Source organism: Lathamus discolor, chromosome 1 (genome assembly GCF_037157495.1).
Source record: "Lathamus discolor isolate bLatDis1 chromosome 1, bLatDis1.hap1, whole genome shotgun sequence".
Lineage (NCBI taxonomy): Eukaryota > Metazoa > Chordata > Aves > Psittaciformes > Psittacidae > Lathamus > Lathamus discolor.
The window spans coordinates 67218850-67245329 of NC_088884.1; the positions used below are offsets into that span (position 1 = coordinate 67218850).

Below are 26480 nucleotides of genomic sequence, written 5' to 3' on the forward strand. Positions count from 1 at the left end.
TCTGTAACACTTCTTTCTGTTGTGCTTTGCTAGCTGTCCTCTGCCCCAGCATTAAAAAACAAAGCACGCCACAAAACAACATGCCTATGCAATTTGGAAGAGGAACCTTCTTTACCCATGGGAAAGCCCTTTCTGCCTGTTTTTTAATGTAATCTTGAATTAGAAAAGCAATGTATTTTTCCCCCTTACCTTGTCCAGGATTTCATTGTATATTTGATTATGCTGTTTTTCAGAAAGTTCTGTTTGTTTGAACACCTCTCCTTACAGGACAGAAAAGCCAAAGACTGCATTTCAGTTACTTGTGTCTGTAAGAAGCATAGAGATCTATCAACTATGTATGTTTGAAGTGCCCTCAAGTGTGTACTGAGCACAGTGTATGGGTATTAAATCCATTTGACAGAAGCAGCCATATTCAAAGTAACTTAAGTAGTTTGACTTTATTCAGTAGGCTAATGATGAAAACCAAACAGGCCCCCCCCCAGCTGGTTAAAGTAATCTGAAAAATAAATTGAGCAAGGAATAAAAGTGATCCCTGCTTATCTTTTATCTGAATAATGCCAGTTTCACAACAAATAATGCATGGGGTGCGTGTCTTCAAAAATACTTGGACATGTTTGCAGCAAAACTCATTTCCAGAATTTAATACAGAAGTGTTACAAAACCTTTTCTCGTGTATTTTTATAATGTAGGTTGTTGCCTGGAAGAGAGCTTAATGAGCTCATGGTCAAAATATCTGAGGATCACAGTCAAAATATCTGCACACAGGAGCTGACATATTAATATGATACTGCTGTATACTGTGGGTTTGGATTTCAGAACTAAATTGATATAATCCATAAACCCAACTAAATTTCTTTCACACCTAAACATTTAATTAGATTAATGGCCCTAGCAACATAGCAATGTAGCTCAAGGACAGGAGTTGATATGCTGATATGCTTTTAGATGACAGACGAATTATCAGTCTTCCTTTGTTTTCTGCAGAATGATTCCATAATCTTTTGTTGGACAAATCTCTGTTCTCAGGAGTCTGTCATATATGAAATCCTGTGTATTTGGAGGTCTGAGAATATTTATTCTCAATCTTGGAATGTGTAAGGAAAAGCAGATCACTAAAGGGCTTTTACCTATTTTCCTTAATAGGATCAATTCTGTGATTTCATATGCAGAAAAGCTAGCGCAAATCAAAAGTCTTGAAACAAATTGATCAGAAGATTTAGAAGTTACAAGAGCCAAGTTCCTGTTAACTGAGAGTCCTGAAGAAACTTTAAAACGAAGTTTAATCTAGCTATTGCCAGTATCTTGTACAATTATATTCAAATGCTCTGTTCAGTTGAGGTGCTAGAAGAGAGTAAATTTACCTCAGAGGATACTAAGTAAATTGTGGTCTGCATGCCCCAGTTTTAGCTAAGTTGAAAATAAAATTAAACATTTAGTTGTAAGTTATACCTTGTTCAGTAGGCTGAGGAAAAACCAATTTTGGTAGGGAAAAGTAAACTCAAGGGTTAGGAGAACTGAATTTCAAAAGGCTCTTCAAAAGTTTGACTGAATTCACAGTCCTCAGCAGAAGCTATTGAAACCTCAATTGCTAAGTTGTACTTCCAAGTGTTTCTGACCTTGTTTCCCTGCTGGCTGTTACGGGAATAGGTAGTTTGTTCATCTGTGTATTGAACGAATTCTGCCTCTGTGGTTGCCTTGTTCTTATGGATCTGTGCCACATAGCGTGTTGATCATTCTATTAATCTGCTGTGATTCATGGCTTCCTTGGTTGTGGAATGTCTTTATTCCTTACTTTTTCTTGTGTGTTCTCCAGAGCTTCCTTACTGCTCTGCAGCTGAGCCTTTACTGTGTTTTCCTTTACTTGTTATTCACTTATTATATTAATGGTCCCAGCTTTAACTGTGTACTTTCTCCTTCAAAGTTGGCAATTACTGTATTCTTCTGTTTTGATCCTGTTCTGCTCCCACTTTGCCAATACAGTTCACACCCTGTCAGCTCAAAAAGGAAATGCCTGCTCTATTAAGCACTGTGGATAGTAATTTATTTTCTTTTCCTTTTATCTTCCTTGTGCATAATAAAGCTGATTCTGAGAGCTGTGGAAAAAACATCAGATTTCTCTGAAGTTCTTACCCAGCCTCCACTCACATTTACTTTGCACCTCCTACTTTGCATGGTCGTCCTGGTCTCTTAAGATGAATGACAAGCCCACTTTGCTTTCATTTTGTCCAATTAATAGATTCTCCTGCTTTCTTGCACTAGTCTTTCATATGAACTTGGGGTATTTCATAGGTCTTGTCACCACTTTTTCTTTCCCTTTCTGCCTTTCTGTACTGCTTTTTAAGCCTTCCATTTCAGGAAGATAAAAGGTGATGACTCATTGAAATTTCTGACTACTTACTCAGATTAAATCCACATAGGTCTCCAGTTCAGGCTCTTTCACCAGCTTTCTTGTCAAAGTATACATTTTGTGTTTTACTCTTGTGGTTAGTTCTTCCTGTCTTAATGGTAGGCCAGGCTTCTTGGTTCTTAAACCATTTTATCTTCATGATATGGAGGGGAAAATGAAATAAGTTGGAAGCTGACACTCTACTTTGCACTCTGTGTGTTCCCTTCATGTAGGTGATCTCTAGGTTTTAGTTAATGTTGTGGCAGTTAACGGCTTACTAATTTATTCAGCCTGTTGATTTCTGTCTTAAGACATGCAATGGAAAACCTGCCGATTCAGACTTCAAAATAGCAAGGACATGGTTTCCTTCTCAAGTATCTGAATCATTTGGCTGAGCTACCAAACATTTATAGCTTGCAGGTGTAACCGAAATGGTCTTTTACCACAGTGCATACCTCTGAGGTGTGTCAAAATACTACCCTTTCAGATAGGCAGAAATTGGTTCTTAGTCTGTTAGACACTGAGGTCTTTTGTAACACTTTCTGGTACTTACTGGTAACTGGTACTCTTATAAACACTTCCTAGGTCCTGGAAATGCTTCCTCCTTACCTTTGTTGGCAGGTGTGTGTCTCAGGTGTTCTGGTTTAATGCTTCCAGGCAGACTGTAGCTTCCAAAATTAATATTTGTTGCTTACATGCACCATCCTAAAATTTCCTGAATTGGAAAACTAAAACTGGTAGTTTGAATTTGGGGTCATTCAGGACAATGTTGTCTTTCTGCGCAGCGGTAACAGCATTGTCAAGGCAACTCTCCCTAACTTCTCTTGCAAACGCTTCCATGACTTGCTTTGCTACTTACGGACAGAGCTGGAATGAATCTACTCATCCTTCCAGCCTTTCTAAGAATTTGCTATTAACAAGATATTTAGAGTTTCCTGGTAACGCTTGGAGGAAGAATGTAATTCTGAGGAGGCTGCTGGTCATGAAATAATAGAATTCATGTCCTACCCTGTACTTCAGTATTGACCACATTTTCTATGTCTTTCGATTTCAGTATTTTTGAGATACAGCTTTGTACTTCTAAATGGGAAATTCCTTCGTAAATACTAAGTACTTTTCAAAATAAAGCGTGTATAAGAGTTTGAAACTTTGTGGTTTTAAAACTCTCTAAACAGAGTGAGTTTATCTGACTTCCAGTGTAACAAGTTCTGGCAATGTGTTATTTGTATATATTCAGCACAAAATTAGAAAGAAGCTAACAGATACTGTACTGAAATTTATCATGGCTGGGGTAGCATTTTTAATAAAAGAAGATTTCAGGGTACTTTTGTAAGAGAAGCAGGATTTTGAGCAGAGCACTGTAGTTAGGGTTGGTACTAAATGTAGCATGCGTTGAAATGTCTGAACGTGACGTGCCCTGCAGAGACTGGTATTAATGAAAATTATGTCAGTCTTAATGAAACAGCATATAATCTTGACAAGTTTTTATGCTGAATTTACAGAAGCATCTCTACGATCTGTTCCTGGATGTAACATCCAATTCTGTAAAATTCCCATACAGATTAGTTTTCTTCCAGTGCTGTGTTCAGACTGTCATCTTTTCTGAAAATATGGAAGAATTAGGTTCTGGAAATAACTGTAGCTATCACAGATAACTTAAAGGGCCTGTGATAAAAGTGTATGACTAACAAAGTAATTTGAACCACACATTTTCGCATAAAATTGAAGGGCATTCAGTAGAAGTATTAAACTTAGAATTTAAAATCAGTAGAGGGTTTCAGCCAGTGATGTTGCTGGTATGCCTGTAAGGCTGTCCTGGATGAAAACTATTAATTCACTATGTGCCTGCCTATTTCCTGGACAAAAGCAACCAGTGAACAATCAAGTGAACTTGCTTGTAGGCAGGTGGTATGTATTTGCTCATATGATTTACCTGTTTTGAGATTTAACACTTAACATAATGTAACATGCCCTCAGAGACAGAATATTGGGGGAAAATGTTGAAAGTTTGTGTGTTTGGTTTTTTTTTTTTTTTTATTTGGGTTTTTTTTTTTTGGTGGGTGGAGGGGGGAAGGCAGGCCTCTGTGCCCATCCTAATTTCCTTCAGAAAGTGGTACTTTTAATGCCATAATCCTGTCTTTTTCCAAAAAAGGGCATTATTTGAAAGTAGAAAAGTTATCCTGTGATGTCAACTTCCTGTGCCTTGGCCAGTAACTTTTCAATAACATTACTATCCAGTTTCTATTCCAACAAGCTGTGGTGTGTACTTGTATAGATTTTTTTTTTTTCTTAACGCATAGGGACTGGTAAATTAACTGTATATTTATTTTATTAAGAAATGCTGATAAACTCATCTTTTCTCCTGCCCAGTATGATGAATTAGTTCCTGCATCCCTCACAACCAAATATGGAGGGTTTTATATCAACACTGGTACACTGCAGTTCCGCCAGGCATCTGACTCAGAGGATGAAGACTTTGCAGAAGACAAAAAGCATAGGCCACCTAAAGTGAGTGATCTTACTAGTGCTTTTTATACACAGCTTATGCTAGGTGGACACTGAGAAATATTTGATATGCGTAGAATGGCTCAGATGAAGAGGTTGAAACCAGAATGATGCACAGCACTGTTTTATTGCATTTTCTAGTTTGTGGCTCAGGTACTAGCTTTCAGGAAATAACTCGGGATGTCCAGTCTTGTAAGAGTAACAGTTAGGCAAGCTAAGAAGTGTCCATCCATCCTGAAGTGACAGATGATTCTGTAATTTTATTGGGATTTTATTATGAGATGAGAAATTTTCCAGTACTGCTTTTATGACTTTGCAGAACTCTTGCGTGATTTGAAAGTGTTCCTAATATTCAAAATAACACTTAAATATTTGTTAAAACAAACTTGGCGCATAAGAACAGCTATACTAAAAAGCACATATAAAGTATTTCCCAAACAATGTGCTGCTCTGTGTACATTGACAAAGTTATGATCAATGTGAACATAATTGTTTGCACAGTACATTCACAAGTTCCATGCCATTCCAAGAGCTTCCTGCTTTCTGATGTCCTTTCCTGCTCTATAATTCTTTAACATAATCTTAAGGTTCTTATATTGGATCTGATTGGGATGGAGTTCACTTTTTTTTTTCATAGCAGCCCTTACGTTGCTATGATTTGTATTTATGACTAAAATAACACTGATGACGACAGACAAAACTCTGTGTTGAATAATGTTTGCATAATATGAAGGCTTTCTTTTTCCCCACTCTGCACCAGCAGGTAAGCTGGGGATCAGCAAGAACTTGGGAGGGGAGACAGCTGATCTGAACTGGCCAAAAAGATGTTCCATCCTGTGTAACTTCATACTCAGCAATGAAACTGGTAGCAGAAGGTGGGGGGATTCAGTCTCCCAAGGCTATTTGGCCATTGCTTACGGGTATCAGTCTGTGTGTGCCTTTCAGTATTTTTCTTGTTGAAAACTCTGAATTCAGTAACTTTAAACATCAGTAATTATTGAGACTTGTCAGCAACTTCACTGCTTCTAGGAATCCAGTGGTGCTGTTTGCTTTTACACACATTGAGATGTTTTTCCTGGCTCTGAATTGGAAACTGTAAGGAAAACTAAATGTTTCTTGCTGTAGAAGTCCTTTAGGGTGGAAGAATCATTGTCCTTTATTTGATCTCATTCTAGATAGCAAAGTTAAAAGAAAGTGAAGATCGTGGAATGAAGAAGCGCAAGCGGAAAGATGAAGTGACAGAAAAGGAGAAGAAGCCTCGGAAAATGAAACCTCCTAAAGCATTGGGGTAGGTTTCTTTCCTTAGATAATCCTTGAATTGTATGTGAGGTTTGGTTTTAAGCTTGTGTGCCATAGCAAGATTATCACAGCTGTTCAGCATATTTTTAAACTATAATTAATAGTAGGTAGATTTTGGGTTTGGAATTCATGTGGGGCTTTTTCAGAAATAATTCCTACAAGCTAATTTTTTGTCCCCCTAAATTTCAAACAGTGAATAACAAAACAAGGGCAAAAAGCATTATGGCAAAGAGGTTTAAAGTTTGTGAATAGCATTATCCATCACTGTTCTTCCCAAAGTCTTATATACCACTAAGAATTACATCTTCTAATGAAAAATAATTTCCTCCATATCCCTCGGTTTCTAATCTGGAAAACTGCAAACGTAGCTTAATTCTACATATTTCATAGCAACTTTATGTGCTTTCCTGAGATCTGAGGCTAGCATGGAAAGATTAAGGCTGTGTGTTTTCAATTGGCTTCTAGAAAATTGTTGCTGAGTGAAAGTGATTTTATTACTAATATTCAAGTTGGTATTGTAAATTTATTGATAGTTGTTTTTTTCTTTATTTATCAAGGTGATGAATTGGCAAAAAGTGCTCTGTTTAAGTAGCATAGAGATGTTGAGCCTGCATGTCAAAATTCGTAGCAAAGAGAAATTTTTTTTAATGTACATGGTGTGCCTAGTCTTAAAGCAACATGTCACCATTTGCAAGACTCCAGAGGCAAGTTTAAGTATTTTGGTAGGATAGATTAGCCATGAGTTGAACAACTGTGCCACCTTCTCCATAATTAAATTGAGAAGTCAAAACTAATAACCTTTGCCTCAATGTGTATATAACCTAACAAAACAAATCAGCTGAAGAGTATGAAACCACATGACCAGCAAAGGTTTATGGTAGTTGATAGAATAGTCTGAAGATGGAAGCACAAAGCACTTGCTTCATTACCCCAATCATTTTTCGATTGTACTAAACTCCCAGGCTTTTGTAAAAGTTACTAAGGCCTCAAAAGTCATATGCATTGTAATGAAAGATTTCTTTCCTCTGCAGAGTAATGGCCTTAAATTCACACAAGTCTGAAAAGAAGAAAAAGAAACTGTATAAAGACTCTCTCTCTCTGGCTGCCATGATCCGTAAATTTCAAAAGGAGAAGGAAGCCATGAGGAAGAAGGAATCTAGTCCAAAACCGCCAGTGACTGTTGCAGCCTCTACCCCTAGTAAAATTCCTTCTTCCTCTCTCAGTGCAGGAAACGATATTTCTGACTTGAATCTTAGGATCAATGATCCTGTCCTCTCCATTTTTGGTAGCACAAATGAACGTGAGCTCATGCAAGAAGCTGAAAGTGCCCTGGAGATGTTGGGAGACATTGACTTTGACAAGTTGCTTGATGGCACTTCTGATGGCAGCCCAGTATCTGAGCTGTCAGGAGAAAATGGAAATGTCACTCAGGCAACCTACACCTCTCAGGTCATGACACCCAAGCAGGTGCCTGCCCTCCCAGAAGGTCTGCCTATGCTACTTGAGAAGCGCATTGGAGACCTTCGAACAGTAAGTATGAATTCACTGGTAAAGGATTACATTCAAGAATCTGTATTTATACTCAAATGAAACAGACAACGCAGGTCAATTGTTAAAGCCATGCTTGTTTCATGGTGGAGACAAGGTTTTCTAAAGCTTCTGTGTATAATAACTTTTATTGTTTGTTTGAGCTTTTTTCCATAATGGAAATATCAGTGTTACTTTAATTTGAATGTTGGTGAAATTGATGGATGCTTTTATTCTTTGGAGGAAGAAACCTGAAATATGACAGCAGTTTACAAATGTCTTGAATTTTTGGCTTTGTAACATAACTGTTAACTTGCCAGTTTAAAACAACACCACAGCAAATGTAACAAACAAACCCCACACCACAAGCCCCCCCAAAATACCAAAACCCACCACCCAGCTACAAGACAAATTCCAAAACAACCACAAAACTGAGTATTTTCTTTTGAAAAGTTAGCATGCAATCTAAACTTGTTTAAAATACTAATGAAAAGTATTAAATCTACAAATTAAAAATACCTCAATAGCTTATTGAAAAGGATCAGAGCTGCTAAAGTATGATAGGCTCCTTGCGTCAGTTGTGCATGTTATAAGTTGAGAATAAATTTGTTTTTTGATTATCCAGATTCTGATATTAAAATTTTTCCTTATTCAGAACAAAGTGCAGCTTTTCCTTATTCAGAGCAAATTTTGAAAAAGCAGCTCAAGTTACTACCTTTTTGGAAAAACGTAATTTGAACAGTAGCAGAGCTTGCTTTGCTGCAGATAATGATAAACCATAATGTTTCTCACCTGTATGTAAATGGCTTATAATATTCTTAGTCATTTTTAAATGTACTAAGCTAACTACAGCCAAGAGTTTAATATTTATTAAACTGAGAGAGATTATTTTGCCTATCCTTGAATACCCAGATTAATTTTGCTATGAAGTAATAATAAGCTTTTAGCAAAACTGCGTAAGAACTGTATTAGGCCAAAAGTCAGGAAGTGTTAGTGGCCTACCCCAAATTCGTGCTGCTTCACAGTATAACAAGCTCCATGCAGCTGGAAGAAAGCTTTAATTCAGTGGATCTTGGAAAAACCTAACTTTTCCATCCTCTGATTTTGATAATGTCTTCTGGAAGTTTGGTGCTGGCAGAACAAGTTTATCCATACACTTGGGGAAAAACTAGACTGTTGACGTAAAGATTCCAACTTTCTCACCTTCTGTAAATGGAAATCAACTGACACATAGTCAGTGGGGGGAAAACATTTTCTAAAAGGCAGGAAACAAGAAATGGGTCTTGTCAAATACATCACTGCTCACAGCTTTAGTGCTCTTGAGTGCCAAGAAAGCTAAGAAGTTTATAGACCTGTAAGAAAAAGCCTATGTTTCAGGAATATGATATTTCTAGATAAAGAACAATTAAAAAAAACCCCAAACCACTGACTAAATACAAAAAAAATTTCCTGACCTCCTTTTGTAGATGAATGCATTCTAGTTCCCTGAGTGGGCAATTCTGAACTACCATGACAGAAGACAATATTGTACACATGCAGGAAAATTAATAAAATGGATTTTTCTCTATTGTGAAGGTAACTAGCAAGATAATCTGTGGGGAAGAGAAAACCTAAATCCACAAAAACCAACCAACCAACAATAACAACAACAAAACCCAGCAAAACTAAACCTAAGCACAGCTCAGTGATAGTGATGCAGTTTTTGACTCTGGAAATTCAGCCAGCAGCACTGTCCAGTGTGATAGTATAATGCTGAAATTATTTCTGCATGGGACCAAAATATCAAAACATATCTTCCCTTCCACTTCATATAAACCAGAAGATGATAATAATCCTTGTATTAATTATGCTTAAAGATACTGGATTTAAGAATTTCAAACTTGTCTTTCTGGTATCCTGTTACTTTCAAACACCTGTAGTAAAACAGTTACTAGCAAACACCTTTCTGAATTTTTTTTTTTTAGCAGGACAAATGCTTCAATAATACCATCACTTCAGCAGCTGAATTTACAGTAAAAAATAGTGAGCAGAACACGGTCATTATAGGAACTTAAACTCTGCTATCAGTGTTCATGACTGAAGTGGTAAAGCATTCAGACAATAGACTACCTTATGTTTTCTGATAGAGTATCAGACTTCTGTTTTCCTGTGCAGTCTAGAGTTTACAATTCCAGTAAATATTTTTCTTCTGAACTTAAATGTGTCAGTTTACAAATAGCAAGAACAGGAAGTATTTCATAATAACAAAGGAATTTTATCAAGCTAACACTTGCATTTATTTATAGTTTCTACCTAATTTGTCACAAGTCATAGAAACTTTTTAAAAGGCAGTATTGGGGATTTTTGATTATTCGAATATTCAGCCTTGTAGCATATTAGCTGCCTCTAGTATTGTCAGTATGATGATACCATACATACTTACATTTCTGCATGCATATTCTTTCCTAGCTTGCTGTCTGGTTCCAGTGCCAAAATAGAAGATGACAATAAGCCTGTAAAAGTAGGGCTTTTTTTCTCTTGATTTCTATAAATCTGCAGAGTGGATGGGCACTGGATAGAAGACCTTACTGATTTTTTTGTAGAATGGTGCAGGGAATTGGATTTCTCTGATAAGGTGTTATTGTTTGTGAAATGAAGACTCTAGGTGATAGGAATAAAGATACAGTAATTCTCATGTAGAATCCTTTTGAGATCAGTAAAGCCTTCTAATAGAAGGAAGTATGTATAGGAAGAAGACTGAGATTTTTTTTTTCCTACCCCCAGACAGACTTAGGAAGAGACCAAAAATATTAGAGGTATATTCTAAAGATGATGAGAATGCTGCACAGCACAAGAAAATAGGGATGAGGTATTCCTTAGCAGACATAATCCCTTTGTAGAAACACCAGTGAAGGATTAAAGCGTATCTAAGAAGGCTGGAAAGTTGTAAGTGGGTGAGGCAGATAATAGAGGTAGGAAAGGAGCCTTTCACAGATTGAAAGTAGAATGTGTTGATGCTGTTGCCTGCTTGACTTGTCCTCTTTTTAAAGCAAACAGTGGTAGTGGAACGTAGCTGGTGGTGAGGTAATAAAACATGTCTACCAATTTCTTTCTTCATAGCTATTGAAAAGATAAATGTGTTAACATCAGTGATCATAAACGTAATGATTATTTGCGCTAGAGCAGGATGGTTTTATTTGAGTATAATAACAACCGTCACCTTTTTTCTAAACAGTTCAGTATAGTTTGGTTTTGTTTAATTTTTTTCCCCCAAAGTAATGCTGTTTTCTGGGAAAAAGAATATAATACAGCTGTAAAAGCAGAGATACAAATGTTGTTGGGATTAAATGCTCTATGAACTTTTGTGGATATTATTTATTGCTGTGTTACCAGGCCGCCAAGATGTTCGATGAAGAAGGCAGGAAGAAGTTTTTCACGCAAGACATGAATAATATTCTGCTGGAGTAAGTGCTTATCTGTACAACCTTCCCTTTTTGGAAAGGGGGTGAAAGGAAAAGTACAGAAGAGGAAATATTATTGAGGTTGTTCCAACAAAGCCCTTAAAAGTCAATGAAGGTAGATCAGTCTAAGCTAGTTATTAGCTAAAGAAATTTATATATGAATATGATTCCTGTCATGACTGTCTGTCTTTATCCAGTGTAAAGTGTTTTGTAGTGCCCTGTGTCCTTCACTTCATGTGTAAAATTCAACAAAAATGCCATTACTTCTTCCTGTCCCCCACTTTCATAGCTCAAAACACCTTCAGCTTTCATGAAGGAGAATTCCAGCTCTTTCTACTCTGTAATGCTTCAACTAAGTATTTCATATAGAAAGTTCTATGCTTGTATTCTAAGAAACAAAAAATAATCTCTAGGAGATTGTAGTAGTCAAAATTGTATCAAGATTGATGTGCAGTGGTGGGAGTAAATGAAATTTGAATAATGTTCAACATTGCTGGCAAAGTATGCATTTGAATGGTTTCTTGCCATTGATGAAGACATCCTCTTTTTGTAAAGATGTTTATCTGAAAATGTTCCAAGCTGATATTTTTGGTGCGCATAGCTAGAATATATTATGCATACAAAGCTTCCTTATGTTTTTGGGTTTTTTTAGCTGTCATTTTCATCTTGGGGTGCTTCAGTGGTTGACTGTCTCTTGTTTGTTTGTCAGTATTGAACTACAGTTACAGGAGATAAATCCTGCCGTCCGCAATGGAGTGTACTCTCACCTTGAGGCTTTTGTGCCATGCAATAAGGACACACTGATAAAGCGTCTGAAAAAGTTACACCTCAATGTCCAGGTAAGGACAGGGAGATTAGCTCCAGCATGGATCAGTTATGTAATGGTGATGAGGACAGAACACAGGAGAGCAGTGCAGCAGCCACACAGTCTCCAGTAAAGCAAAAGATTTGGATCAGTTGCTAGATGAGCTTAAAAGTGCTTTTGTGAGTGTGTGTGTATGTGTACTTGCTATTGTCACTACTTTAGTTACAAATGCTCTTAAGTATTTCAGACTCTTTATTTAAGAATGAAGTGCTTTCATCTTGAAAGCTAGATACAAGGTACATATCAAAGTAGCAGAACTAGAAAGCCGCAATAATCATGGTTATGATAGGCTAAAAAAAAATACCCATAACTATTACATGCACTTTTGTGTCAAGAAAAAAGAAAGGATAATAGATGACCCATCCTGTGTTGTTTGTGCAAAATGGCCTTTGTGGCTAGGTCTTACAGATAATTTGTATGTCATTTGCAGTTGCTTTTCTCTTAGAGTATGTTTTCCTATTGAATAAAAAAGTTATCTGTGATCTGAAGTATCCTGACCTGATTCTTTGGTTGAAATCTAGGACTAAATCTTGCATATGATCTGAGGATCATGAATGCAGAGTCTCAAACTTGCTAAGATGACAAACAGATTCGTATGTTGGTTTTAAGCAGTAAGACATAATAGCACATAGTTCTCTAGTTCTTCTCAGTAAGCAGTTATGATAAACACTGTGAAGCCAGGAGATGTAGCAAGAGAATTTAAAACTTGTAGGGAAGTATATACTATATTACATTAATGGTTGAAGTTCTTAATTTGGAGGTAATTCTAAATACATATTCTTTACCTCTGAAGTACATGAATTACATATAATAATTAATATTCAGATAATCTGATACATATATATTGTTCATTAGCTAGGATGTTTTTATACCACAGCATTTTTTGGGAAACTTGGATTGTGTGCTTATTTGCAAGTGTCATCTTGCTCTTCCCCTCAGGTTTTCTTCCTTAGTTTGGTTTTAATAACTGTCTGAGATCATGCCATAATGTTTTGGGATATTCATGATAATTTTCCTTGTGGCTACCTTTCATTGTTTCTAGTCTCAAAACTTGAAAAAAAAAATAGTGTGAAAAATTTCAAGTATATGCATTTCTATAATGCTGTTGCACCTAACAGGATTCAAGTGCCATGTAGAAAATGGCTGTTGCAGTCAGTACTTAGTGCTGGGAGTATTGCCTTAGGAGTGAGTAGGAAGTAATTTTTATGAAACTATCTGAAACACGTTTTACATTGCATCTAATAGGACTGATTTGGTGTTTCTCCTTTTACAGGATGACCGCTTGAGAGAACCACTGCAAAAGCTGAAACTGGCTGTCAGTAACGTCATGCCTGAACAGTTATGCAAGTATCAAGAGGACTGCCAGGCCCGTAATCAAGCCAAGAATGCCAAGTAGGTATTTTTGGAGTCTGTGCATGCCCGTTCTAGAGTCCAGCTGAAAGTTTGTCTCCACATTGTTCATTCCCTGAGCTCAGCAAAGTACTTGGCTTCAGTTTACAGGTGTCTGTAAATTTTGAACTGTACAAAAATACTTAGTTTTGGGTAGGTGATGTTATCACACCTGGCTCTAGAAAGAAATTCCATTAACTGAGATCTTAAAAGAAAGAAATTGTAAACTGACAAGTATGCTGGAGATTCTCAAAATGCCAGATTAATGGAGGAGGATGGTGTGTTCAGGGTCTTGATGTATTTTGCCCTTGTTCTTTGTAATAGTTTCACTCGTAGTTAACTAATTTTAGACTTGGAGAAGCATTAACAAATTGATAAGCTTCCTGCCATTTCTCAGTAGAGGCACTGTATGAAGTTTATAGCTAGCAACCTTGATAGGATCCATACAGTCTGTCCTTTTCACTTGTCTCTGAGGACCATGAGGCGGTGGGGAGATGAACTTTCAGGAGGGGTGTAATGAGAATCTGAAGACGGGTCTTTATTTTTTCGTTGGGTTTTTTTTTTTTGTTTCTTTTTTTTTTTTTTTTCCCCTAGCACCTAAACCCACACTCCTTACTCAAGGAAACATTTTGTCTCTGTTGTATACCTATAAAGACAATAATTGTTCTATCTGTAGGTTACAAGCGGAAGATGAACGAGAGAAAAATGGATCAGAGGAAGATGATGATGAGAAACCTGGAAAGAGGGTTGTGGGTCCCAGAAAGAAGTTTCATTGGGATGACACAGTGAGGTGAGACAAAACCACCTTTTCCACCGAGAATTATCACTGACTTCATAAAGGGATCTCTGAGGGGATGTTACACAATGCTTTTCAGAAATACACCTCTGAGAAATTTTTGGAGAGTGCTGGGGCTAAGCAGGCAAGCTAGAATGTTGCCCTTCTTTAACATGAAGGACAATACCATCCTATGTCCAAACCTTTTTTCACTGCTTGTTTATCTGTGTTACCCAAATACATGAATATTTTCCTGGTCCTAGGACTTTAAGCTGCTTTAAGCAAAAAACACATGTAAGCAGAGTTCCACCTGCTTCACACCATTCTAGGAATAGGTCACAAAATGCTGTCAACCAATGAGCAGTAAAGATTTCTGCCACAATAGTGTAGACTTTCAAAATTGGTGATGCTGTTTTGGCAAGCATCCCAGTCTTTGGGCAAGCCAGCATCCAGAGTGCATGAATCTTAACCCCTCCCATCCCCTCTGGACACAAATTCTATGTTACCTCTCAAGAGCAAGACAGATTCTTATCTGAAATTATGAAGTCTCACTTTTCTTTTCCCTAGAATAGGTTTTAACTGAAAACTGAGATTACTGTTATTTAAATAATCTAGGTATGTTTTTAAGTAAGAAAATCCTTCTAAATCAAACATTTCCCTTGCAAGATATAAGCTAATTTTAATACAAATGTATATATTATTAAAAAGGGCTGATGGACTTCTCGCAGTGAGCCTGTTTTAGTATGTTAAATTCTGTGAAGCTTGCTTCCCTGTTGTCTTATAAAACTAGTATAGCTTAGACTGATCTGGAGGGAGCCGTACTTAACGAGGGATATTTAAATCTGCTCTTCATTGAAGAGGCTCTGAAAGGCCAGTGTTACTTAACTGTGTGCACTTTTTTTATTTTTGAGGGCAGTAAAAGACAACATCCCTGTCAGGAAGAATCTTCTGTTGAAATATTGAGTGTAAAATGGATTTCACTTGCTTTTAGACATTCTCCATCTTAAATGAAATAGAGGTCACTGTGAGCAACATGAGATGTTTAAGCTATGAGGAAGCCAGAAAAAAAAAAAAAGAAAGTAAAACAAGTACAACATTATAGTAAGGATGGCAAAAAGTGAGCCATACTGTCTGCTGGAAATGGAGGAAAAGTGGTAGTGACAAATCATACCAGTTGTAGTAGCAAGCTTCCAAAAATTGCAGTTGGAACTGAGCTCTTCCTACAGATGGTGATGGACAGCAGCTGTATAATGGTATCAGTCCTTCCATTTCTCAGTCTTTTTCTGCTGAGCTTTTGAAAATATTGGTTCTTTCAGTATAGTTATTGTGTGTCTTTTTGCAGGTCTCTGTTGTGTAATCTTGTCAAGATCAAGCTGGGATGCTATGAGCTAGAGCCAAATAGAAGTCAGTCTGCTGAAGATTACCTCAAAACCTTTATGGAAACAGAAGTGAAGCCACTTTGGCCTAAAGGCTGGATGCAAGCAAGGTAAGGTACCTGCTTTGTATATCTCTTAATCTTGGTACTAAATATTTCTTGGATCTTCTTTATTGTCATATATTTGACTGAAATACATACTATTCATTTTGGTTAAACTTCAGAATATGTCAGTGGAACTGAAATAATTTAGAAGATAAGAAAATTAACTTCTGAAGAACATTCAGGCTTGTTTGCAAGCCTGAGAGCGAAAAGCCCAGTGTTTTCTTTGGAGAACTATCTGTTGTTGTCATCTGCTGGACACTGAATTTGTGACAGTTTGGGACACAGTGTGTGATGCTTCATTTGAGAGGGAGGTATGAGGAGGGGGGATAACTGCTTGGGAAGTTCTTTCTGTGATATAGAAAGTGATAGTGATATAGAAAGCAGCCATGCCTATATAACTTGTAAGCAGTCTGATAACACAGTGTGACTTAGACTATAAGATTATAAACTGGAATTTCAACACCAAAGTTCACAAAACACTAAGGTTTGAGCTCTTTGTTTCCTCTATGCAATTGGGATGCTCTGTGATGCTGCGGCTAAAAATGCACCAGTTTCTTGATGAAGACTTACACTTGCTTCCTACTGACTTAGGTGGAAACAACCACACAAAGGAGGGAAAACGAGAGCAATAGTAATCATTGTGAAATACAAATTTGACAGTTTTCAAACACTTCAAAGTGGAAGAACAGAAGCAAATACAGGTGTTCTTTCCTTCTGTACATCTGCTGCAAAAGACAATTTCCCATCAAATCTTGACTGTAAATGCTTAATGGTATATAATAAATGCTCCATTCCTGGCAGTGTTCAAGGCCAGGTTGGATGGAGTCTTGGGTTACATGGTCTAGTGTGAGGGTGGTGAGGCACCAGAACAGGCTGTCCAAAGAAGTTGTAAATGCTCCATCCCTGGCAGTGTTCAAGGCCAGGTTGGATGGAGTCTTGGGTGACGTGGTCTAGTGTGAGGTGTCCCTGCCCATGGTAGGGAGTTGGATCTAGGTGATCTTAAGGTCCTTTCCAACCCTAACCATTCCATGATACATTAATAGTAATCAATGAGGTTGCCTTGACTGTAGATTAGTCAAATCTGTATCAAGCTGTAAAGGTAACTGTACTGATTGTTTCCTAGAATAGTCAGTGTAGAAAATCAGGTTGTAATAAGCTGTTTGTGAAACAGTAATGAAAGGAACAAATGAAACTTCACATTTCTTGGCATACAGCTGACTTATTTCTGTTCAAGGATCTTGCTTTGTATCATAAGTATGCTGATGAGTGAGAGGTTATCTCATATGAAGATTTTATTGAAGTAAACAAGATGAGGAATCTCAGTTTAGCTTAAAAACACTTAAGAGATCACTGATAGTGGCAAAACAGTCAAGTGATAATGTGAGGTCATCCAAGAATACATACAAGTGAAGCAAAACTTTGCATTCAAAAGCCATATAACATACGGTTCTTTCCCTTCCATATGATAAGCATGCTGAAAACTTTCCATGAGCTTTTAAACTACCTATAAAAGGGATTTCAACTCAAAAGGACAAAAAATCAAACAAACCTAAAAACCCCAAAACGACTTCTCCCCCCAAAACAGAACAAAAAACCCCAAGCAAACAAAAAACCTCTACCCACCAACAAACCAAATAAACACCAGGAGCTGCCTCAGCATAACTTTCTGTGGACCAGCAAGACTTCTTTTACCACCTAGGCAGTTTTGGTGCCATAGAAGTTGTTCTGTATTTATAGGGAGGCACTTTACTGCATTCTCTAGGAAGTGATGTATTGTCATTTGTAGACAAACAGTTACACATGGAAAAAGCAAGAATTTCATGGAGTCTGATAGTGGTAGCTCCTAATACAGTACATTTTATTCATATGCTGGATGCTCAGTATTGTTGAGAAGTTAGAGTAGGGATTATCATGCTGAAGGATTTACCTTTATACATGGTCTCAAGTGAGAAGGAGCTATGTAAGCTGGAAAAATGAAGGCTTTTAATGTTAAAAATGGGCTGCTGACTGCATTTCACAAGAAATACTTACTAATTGGAGTATGTCTGTGGTACCAGAACTTTGTGGGTTCAGCCTAGAGGAAAAATTTTTGCTCTGTCAAAGTTAACTGCATTTACTGTTCATCATAGGTCAGTATAGAAGCATGAGAATATGTATCACCCATGAACAAATGAACAAGGTGCAGTTTTAAATTATGGTTATCACAAATACCTTTGTCATATGAATTTTCAATGTATATAACTTCCATACTCTGCCCCAGGAGATTATTTTATTAATATCCATGGATTTAGAGAAATATTTTTGCCTTAAAGGATGCCAAAGCCTTTCAAATAATGTAACCCATTTTTTTATGTAACTGGGTTGCTTGTTAATTTCATGTGTGTCAGAAAAAAAGCCTGCAGTGCAAATACGTGTATGTTCAAAAACAAAGTGTAAGGAAGTCTGTTTCCTTTAATTCCAAGAATTTAATAATCATTGGAGGTCATCATACATGTAGGCTTGGAGCACATTTATTTTGTGCAGGTCAAGCAGCATGCTTGACTTGAAATCATGATCAGAGAGAAACAATCTCATACTGATCTCTCATCAACTTTTAAATCTGAATATATTTATGCAATGGTGGGGTTATCATCCAAGTGTGTTCTTGCTTTGGAGCATACATTGCACTGTCCTTTCTTTGTAGTGTATCTTTAACTTCTGTTCCTGTAGTAGTACAATTTTGGCTTGAACCCGTAAGGATGATACTACAAATTACTGAGGCCTGGATGAATTTTGGATTTTCATTCCCAAATTAAAAAGTTTAAGGAATAGACAAAGCACCAGGAAGGAGGTATGAGAGAAAAATTCTGGAGAAATTTCTGGGTAGGACAGAAATTGGTACATGGAACTTGTAACAAAAGGAACATCTCATTACATTATGTTCTTCATGGGCATTCATTAGTTCCTGATGGGGAGCAATGTAATATGAATTTGGAGGTTAGTATGGTGAAGAAAATGGGACAAAGTGGAATCTGAGAATTAAGGCACTGAAATGTAGCAAGAGGATGTCAGTGTTTCCTTGCCAGATTATGATATTTTGGATACATGGATTTTTTTGTTAACTATTGCAGCTCTAAGGATGTGTTACTGGTGAAAAGCTCTTGTTTAGACAGCTGTTCATGATGTGATTACTGTTAGTGTGATAGCAGTGGTGTAGGAAAATCTTGTCTGTTCTCCTTTGCCTACCTAGGAAACAGGGAAGAGGGCCAAGTTTTCATTAGTTGTCTATGTATAGCTGCATTTGGGTAGTAAGCTGCAAGATAGGTACAGATTGAGAATCATTTTCACTTCCCACTTGTCAGCTCAGGGATTGATAACAAGGAAATAAAAGCATGTGAACTGTTGAGATTTGTCATACTAACTCTTGCCATTCATTGGGTCTGTAGTAAAATGTGTGTGTAAGTCTAGTGTAGCTGAAGTCACAGAAATGGTACTCAATGGCCTGTGTAAAATACTGAAGAAAATAAAAAACTGGCATGGCTACTGTATTCTGACTTTTTTCCTCTGCTTTAAAAAACAAAGATAAAAAAAAACAGAAACAAAAATAACACAGGGGTTTGGTGTTATTTTTCTGTTTGTTTTTTTGGTGGTTTTTGGTTTTTTGGTGTTGATTGTGGGGGTTTTTTATTTGTTTGCTTTTGTTTGGGTTTTTTTTTGTTTTGTGTTGGTGTTTTTTGGCATTCTTCTATTTATGGGTGCTTGGAGCTACATCACCTTAACAATACAGACAAGCTACCTACTAGCTGCTTTGGGGACAGATGATCAAAGTGTTCTTCTGAAAATTCAAGGATATTTGCATATTTGGTGGTCATATGCTGATTGCTCCTGTAGAATCACCGTATGTTTCTTTACTTGTCACTCTTTTAGGATGCTTTTTAAAGAAAGCCGAAGTGTTCACAATCACCTCACTTCTGCTCCGTGAGTATAACATTTATAACTACTGTCTTTAGGTTGTTCATAGTATCTTTATCCATCTTCTTGCTACTTTTTTTTTTTTTTTTTTACAGAGGAGAAAAGGGAGAGATTTTGGGATTTGTTTGAAGAAACTTATGATGTTAATAATAAGTAATGTTCTTGTGGCATGGTATTTTAATTCATTTATGAAGTGGCTAGATAAATCAAGAGGATATTCATTCTTGGATTAATGCCTTTATCTCAGAGTATTTCAAAGTGCTATATGCTGTCTGAATTTTGCTGTACAGCATATTAAATTGAACTTAGAGGCTGCAGTACTTTCTGCTCTTCATAAATATCTCTGTACAACATAAGTCTGTGTATCTTAGTGGAATTTTACCTTGACTTTCAACAATGCTATGTCCCTCTGGGGACCTGTCTGCATTCAGCCAGAATTCAGATAAACAATTACGACTTTGAAGAACACACAAATTGCAATCTCTGTGATAAATGATTGATACAGGATATTTTTATATGTAACAAAACTGAGTCATGGTCCACCTACAGTAAGGTTGTCTTTTAACCAGGCATATTCCTAGTTGTGTGGGAAAGGAGAGAAAATAACCTATAAAATGTAAATCCTTTTGAAGAAATAGAAATGAAAAAAATGTGCGAAATGCCTAACTTAAAAAATGAAGCTGATGACTAATAATCCTTAACGCTGTCCTTGATTGCGTAACTGCAGTTGGTGCTATGGTGTTCACTTACACTGCAAAAGACCCTGGAAGCTTGTTAAATGGCTTCTTGCAACAAACAGAAGTTAGATACAACAGTGAAACAGTTTTTAAGCAACAGAATCCTTCTTTTCTTGGGGGAGGGAGGAAGCAACTGATTTTATGGGGTTTGAAATATAAATGAGAACACAAAGTATACTCCTCAGTGACAAAGCCATCAATGTAAAGTGAAATTACTTGATTTTTTTTGGAGTTTCTTTAAATTGGACAAGTAGAAAATGCCTCTCTTGATATATACCAGATTATATCAGCAATTCAGTGAATTTTGCATCTAAATTACTAGAGATACATGACCCAAAAAATGGATTAAAGGTGTGCTTAGGTTCTCTCCCCCTCTATATTTTAATTAATTTTCAGGATGTTTTACTATTAAAGCTGGATTACAGTAGTCATCTTTCTGTCATATTGGGATGGGGTAACAGTTAAAACTAAAGTGACTTGCCTTTCTTGTTGTCTTCTGATGCACATCTATATCCTCTGTTTTAGGGCAAAGAAGAAGGTGATTCTGGCCCCTAAACCCAAAGTGAAGGTAAATGCCTGTTTAGATATCTGAATTTCATATGACCACTTGATACAAGCTGTTTACTGCCTCTGATACAAAAATTCTGGCAGAAGGATTCCGTCAGGAAATGCTGTGAGAGCTTATTGACTTGGTGCTGTAGTACTTCATAAAAAGTAGTTCAAAAGACTTCTGTATAGCTTTGTAACTTTAGGCTATATTAGTTCTTTGAAAATCTCTATTAAGAGGTGCTAGTTCCATTAAAATTGTACATTTTTTTTCTTTCGTGTGCTTTGTGTTGTCAGCTGTATTAAATTTGGTAAGACTGGAAAAATACGTGGTTGGGAGAATAGCATAAGTTGATAGAGGTTCTTGTTAGACATGACTAGGTGTTGTCTTAGTTCAGTAGCAATTTTACCTAGCAGTCAGGTTAGCTACCCTGGTCTTCACAGATTATTCTTAACTGTCTGGGGCATTCTTAGTTACGTGGAGCAATGGGTTTTAAACACAAATAGGTTTAAAAACACAAATATTGAATTAGCATGGAGGACTAAAAGACCTAGATACCATAGGTAATACAAAAGTTTCAGTAGTAGACCTTCTTCAGTTCATCTGAATATACAGAATAACAGAATTGCACTAAAGAAGACTTCAGATCTACTCCAGAAAGGCTATTAAAAACCTGTGTTATCTCTGTGTTCTCAGGACTCCAGTCCAAAAAAAGAACAGAAAACCTGTATGTCTTCAGTCAGTTCAAGTTGCGCTACTGTACTGAGTTCGAGCACGCCTGTCTGCACCCCAGCCAGCTCTAGCTGCACACCAGCTCCAGAGACCATCTGTTTGGATGACTCACTGGATGAAGACCTCTCGTTCCACCCACCTTCACTGGACTCTATTTCTGATGCTCTGGCAGTTATCAATAATGGTGCCAAGGGATCACCTCTTGGGCCCACCATAGACACACCAACATCCAGACCTCGTCCTGGACTGAGGGAAGAGAAATTAGCAAGCATTATGAGTAAGTTGCCCCTGGCAACTTCAAAGAAAGTAGAGCCCACTCAGACACCCCATTCATCAAGTCTTATTGCTGGTCACACAGGGCCAGTACCAAAGAAACCCCAGGACCTAATTCACACTGGTATTTCTTCAGGCCTTATTGCTGGATCTTCAATTCAAAATCCTAAGGTTTCCTTAGAGCCTTTGCCAGCCAAACTACTTCAGCAAGGACTACAGAGGTCAAGCCAGATCCAAGCCGCTTCTTCTTCTTCACAGACTCATGTTTCTTCCTCTAAGACCCAAGCAGCTATTTCCACCTCTCAGAGAACCAAGGATGCCAATATCTTGGTATCATCTTCTGAGTCTCAAGGTGGTTCTTCCTCAACATCACAAGTGACAAAGGTGCACCAGCATTCAGCTGTACAGCAGAAATATGTATCTCCTTTACAAGCAACCATTAGTAAATCACAGACCAATCCAGTGGTGAAATTGAGTAGTAATCCCAAACTGTCTTGTTCATCACCAGTCATCAAGGCTCAAGATAAGTCTGTAGTATATCGCCTGCCTTTGTCTAATCCCTCATCTGGAAGTGGCTCTCAAGTATCTCACCCACTGGTTTCTCGGACAACATCCAGCACCTCTACCTCTAGTAACTATTTAGCCAAGGCTATGGTGTCACAAGTTTCTTCCCAGGGTTTCAAGCCTCCCTTCTCCATGGCTGCCTCTCCTAAACCTGCTGCCTCTCCCAAGCCCACTGCATCTAAACCCTCTGTCCCACCCAAGCCCAATGCATCACCTAAATTTTCATCCAAGTCCACCTCATCCCCCAGGCCTGCAACAACACCCAGTTCTTCCAGTTCAAGTGCACTAGTTTCCCAGAGTAGTCACTCCAGCAACAACCCCCTTCATAAACAGTCCAGTGGAGTAAATATCAGCAGGCAGTCTCCCACAGTGAATTTGCTGCCCTCTAATCGCACCTCAGGCCTTCAGCCTGCAAAGAACCCTCAGGCTTCTTCAAAATTGCCCAACTCTTCTCCTTCTGGAACTGTTGGTAAAAATAATCTGGGTGGAGTTGGAATGAATGTACCTGCCAGCAGAGGCAGTAACCTTAACTCAAGTGGAGCTAGTAGGACTAGTCTGTCTGGGGGAGCAGGAAGTGGAACACAGGGTGCTACTAAACAATTGTCAACTCCACACAGACCATCTTCTGCCTCAGGGTCTCCAGTTGTAGCAGCCAGTGTGCAGGTACGCATCTAACAAGTTTATATATAACCTTGCATTAATATTTATCACACTTACTTTGTAAACATTCTTTCTTACAGTATCTTGATTTGCAAATGTCATAAATTTAATGTTTATACTTTACTAAGCATAAATGTTAATACTGATGAAACTGTTTCTCACTAGTGAATAGGTATTTCCAGCTAATGTGAAATTCAGGGATCAGTGTGGAATGAATCCTCACTGTAAAATGTTGGTTGGTCTATTCTGTGAAACAGAATACACTTTTCTTTGTTCGTGTTAAGAACACTAGAAAAGGTAAGCCTTCTGTGGCCATATTTCCAGGGGATGTGGTATTTTCTTGCATTATTGGGTTTGTGTATTCTTGCATATTTGCCTATTTGTAATGGTGCTGGTCACATGAAAAGGTGTATTGGTATATTTGTTGCCAAGCTTCATGAATAATTTGCAAAACTAGAGTTCAGTTGCTTGTGGTTTGAGTATAAAGTAAGACTTGTATTTAAAATTAACACATGCAGGGCTTTTATTTAGTATTTGTGATTAAATATGTTTATCTTAGCGTCTGGTCAAACTGCATGAGACATATCTAATATAAAATATCCTAGAAATTGTTTGAGAGCTATGCACTGGAGATAAAACAGTCGTACAAAACAAATACTTCGAAAATATTGTTGTCCTAAACCCCATGCAAACCTATGATTTACTCAGAAGCCAACTTGCTTTCCCAAGTTACGTTATGTTCTTACTGGGAACTATTTAATTACTGAGCTGATTTGAGGTTTTGCTCTCTCTTTATTGCCCTCTCTATTCTGAGGTCTTCACTACTTAAGTAAACTTAGGCAATATCACTGTAAATAGGGGCCTTGGTGTACAGCAAATGGAAAGCTTTGTATTTTTCTGAACAGTGGACACAGCTATTGTATGGATTGATGTATACTCAGCTTTTAGCAATTGTTTGTAATTTTTTAGCTTATTAGCAAATTTTTCTTAATGCAGCTGAATGACAGGAGGAAGGTTGTTTTGGTTTGTTTTTTTTTTTTTTATAGGACGTTTTTATGGTCTTTCATCGTACTGTACTGTAAGTCTGTTACAGGAAACAAGAAATGTCTGGCAGGCTCTGACAGAGCCCTCTCATTATTTTGGGTACTCTGAATGAAAAAAAAAAAACACAACTAACCCACATGCTGTGCAAGGGCCACTGTGGTACCACTTAGAGTCCAGAGAAAAGGTGAGCCAGATACAGTCCAGTTTGGGTACTCTGGAAGGTGCCTAGTGGAGACAAAAAACGCAACAGTGAATGGACTGGGAATGGACTTGTTTCTTCCTGGTGCAATCAATAGAATCCAGTGGATGCAATTGCTGTGATGTAGAAGAAAATGTGAAATGGGTGTGGTAGTGCTTAAAGATGAAGGATGAGGGAAATCAATAGTATTGTGTTGGATGATGAGATGAATTCTGGCAAACCTTCCTGTAGTTAAAGGCAAGTGATTTTTTTTTTTTTTTAACTGATGATCTGAGAAATTAAATGTATTTTGGCAGACACTGATGTTGAAGAGGACTTGAGGGGGGGTGTGGTAGATAATCAAGCAACATGAGTGCATATTGTAATACAGCAAAATAACGTGTTGGTATATAGGAGGGGGAAATCAGCTAGAGGTACTGAGCAGCACATAGTATCACTAAAATTATTATTGTGACTTTCTATGTGTGTTTTTGACACTTCAGAAGTTACTTTGGTAATCTCAAAATGGTTCAGAAGAATGGTGCAAGGCAGATAAACCATGAAATAGGGTTGTTGCTGCTGTGCAGACTGAAGTGTAGTCAGTGGAGTATGTTCAAGAGATTAGAATCAAATTACCTCCCTGGCCAAGTACAATGAAGGGGAAGAGATTGGTGATAAGAAGGCTTTATATTTAGCCTTAAAGATTCAATAGCTGCTGAGCTTAATTCCAGAGTAGTTGTTAGGTACAATGTACTAAAATGCAAAGTACTGCAAACTGCAATGGACCTCTTAAAACCTTGAATAAGGCTGAAAGTGAATCTCCTTTCCATTAAAGCTTTAGGGATTTAATTCCTATCTGAGATACTGTTAATCAGTCAGATGATGAGAATGGTACTTGGGTCGCTCATTAGAATGTTGTGTTGACATCTTCAGTGTCTTCTTACATTGAAGATTAGACTAGATGTTTTCATGTGATAATAAAGATCTTCCTAACTAGGAAGAATTTCCAAGAAGAGTTTCCCTCCTTTCCCCTTTTGATTGACACATATATTTACCAGAATATAAGCATACACGTGCTGTAGCTCCACAGAAATTTTACTCTGGAATACTCTTGTTAAGTTACATCTTAAGAATACAAAGCCAAAGTAATCTAAACTTCAGCCATCGTAGTGTGGTTTCCTTAAAAAGCTTCTACCTGCCACTAGTACTCCTTAGCAGAATCTGGCTTAGACTTTTAAAGGATCTTAGTGACTCAGATTTATATGACCAGGACGAACCCTTTTATGAAGTTCTAATGTAGGTGAAATAAATAGAAACATCTGAACTGTGTCTCTCTTAGGGCATTCTCCATAGCCCTTTCTATCACTGAATTTCTCTCCCCTTTTTGATGGAGTAAGCTATGTCTTGGAGTAAGCTATGTCTTGGCAGAGCATATTACAAAGCTGCTCTCTGTTTTCAGGCATTTTACAAAACCACAATTACGAGAGGATTACTGTATGGCTTTTTTTTTGCTGCACAGTAAAGATCACATAGACAATTAATGATTGCATTTTTTATACATAGCCTTATTGTGCAATTAGTACTTTTGAAAGCGAAAGAGAATAATCAGGGATGAAAACATTCAACATACTTTAATACCCTACTTGTGGGATGGAGTAAGTCTTAGAAGCTGTCACTCCTAAAATGACCAATACAACCACTTGCTACTAACATCATATCTGTAGTTGTTTACACTTACAGGATGTTTTCTCATAAGCAGCAACTTTCTTTAGCTGTTTTCATCTGAACACCTTAAGACCAAAAACTGGTAATAGAAACTCTATTGCTTCTAGGAGTTTTAATCACTTTGCTGCTTCTGTAAGTTGATATTACAGAAGTCACAGAGACTTCCATTTCATTTCAATGTGAATCGTTAAAATAATTCTAATTTTCAGGTTTAGTTAGGGCTTACATGTATAAATACACAGGTTTGAAGTCTTAGTATGAGTCTTTTTAACTCGGATATCTGAAGTATCTGAGCTTGAGTCTGACTTGGAATGCTTTCTGTACTGTTTTGTAGTAGATGATTAGACAATATATAATTAATTATATATTAGCCTATAAAATTACTATTGCATAGTGAAAAACA

General features: G+C 37.3%; 1 protein-coding gene across 1 annotated transcript in view; it reads left to right on the top strand.

Annotated features, from left to right (window-relative positions):
* The window catches only part of UBN2 (ubinuclein 2), a 56686-nt gene that overhangs the window by 17909 nt on the left and 12297 nt on the right, over positions 1–26480 (top strand). The window contains exons 4-14 of the mRNA XM_065676557.1: positions 4757–4894; positions 6067–6179; positions 7222–7720; positions 11090–11160; positions 11867–11996; positions 13296–13414; positions 14088–14201; positions 15529–15672; positions 19573–19623; positions 20880–20922; positions 21598–23133. Coding sequence (XP_065532629.1) covers positions 4757–4894; positions 6067–6179; positions 7222–7720; positions 11090–11160; positions 11867–11996; positions 13296–13414; positions 14088–14201; positions 15529–15672; positions 19573–19623; positions 20880–20922; positions 21598–23133 — 2958 coding nt within the window. The remainder of the gene's footprint in view (positions 1–4756; positions 4895–6066; positions 6180–7221; positions 7721–11089; positions 11161–11866; positions 11997–13295; positions 13415–14087; positions 14202–15528; positions 15673–19572; positions 19624–20879; positions 20923–21597; positions 23134–26480) is intronic.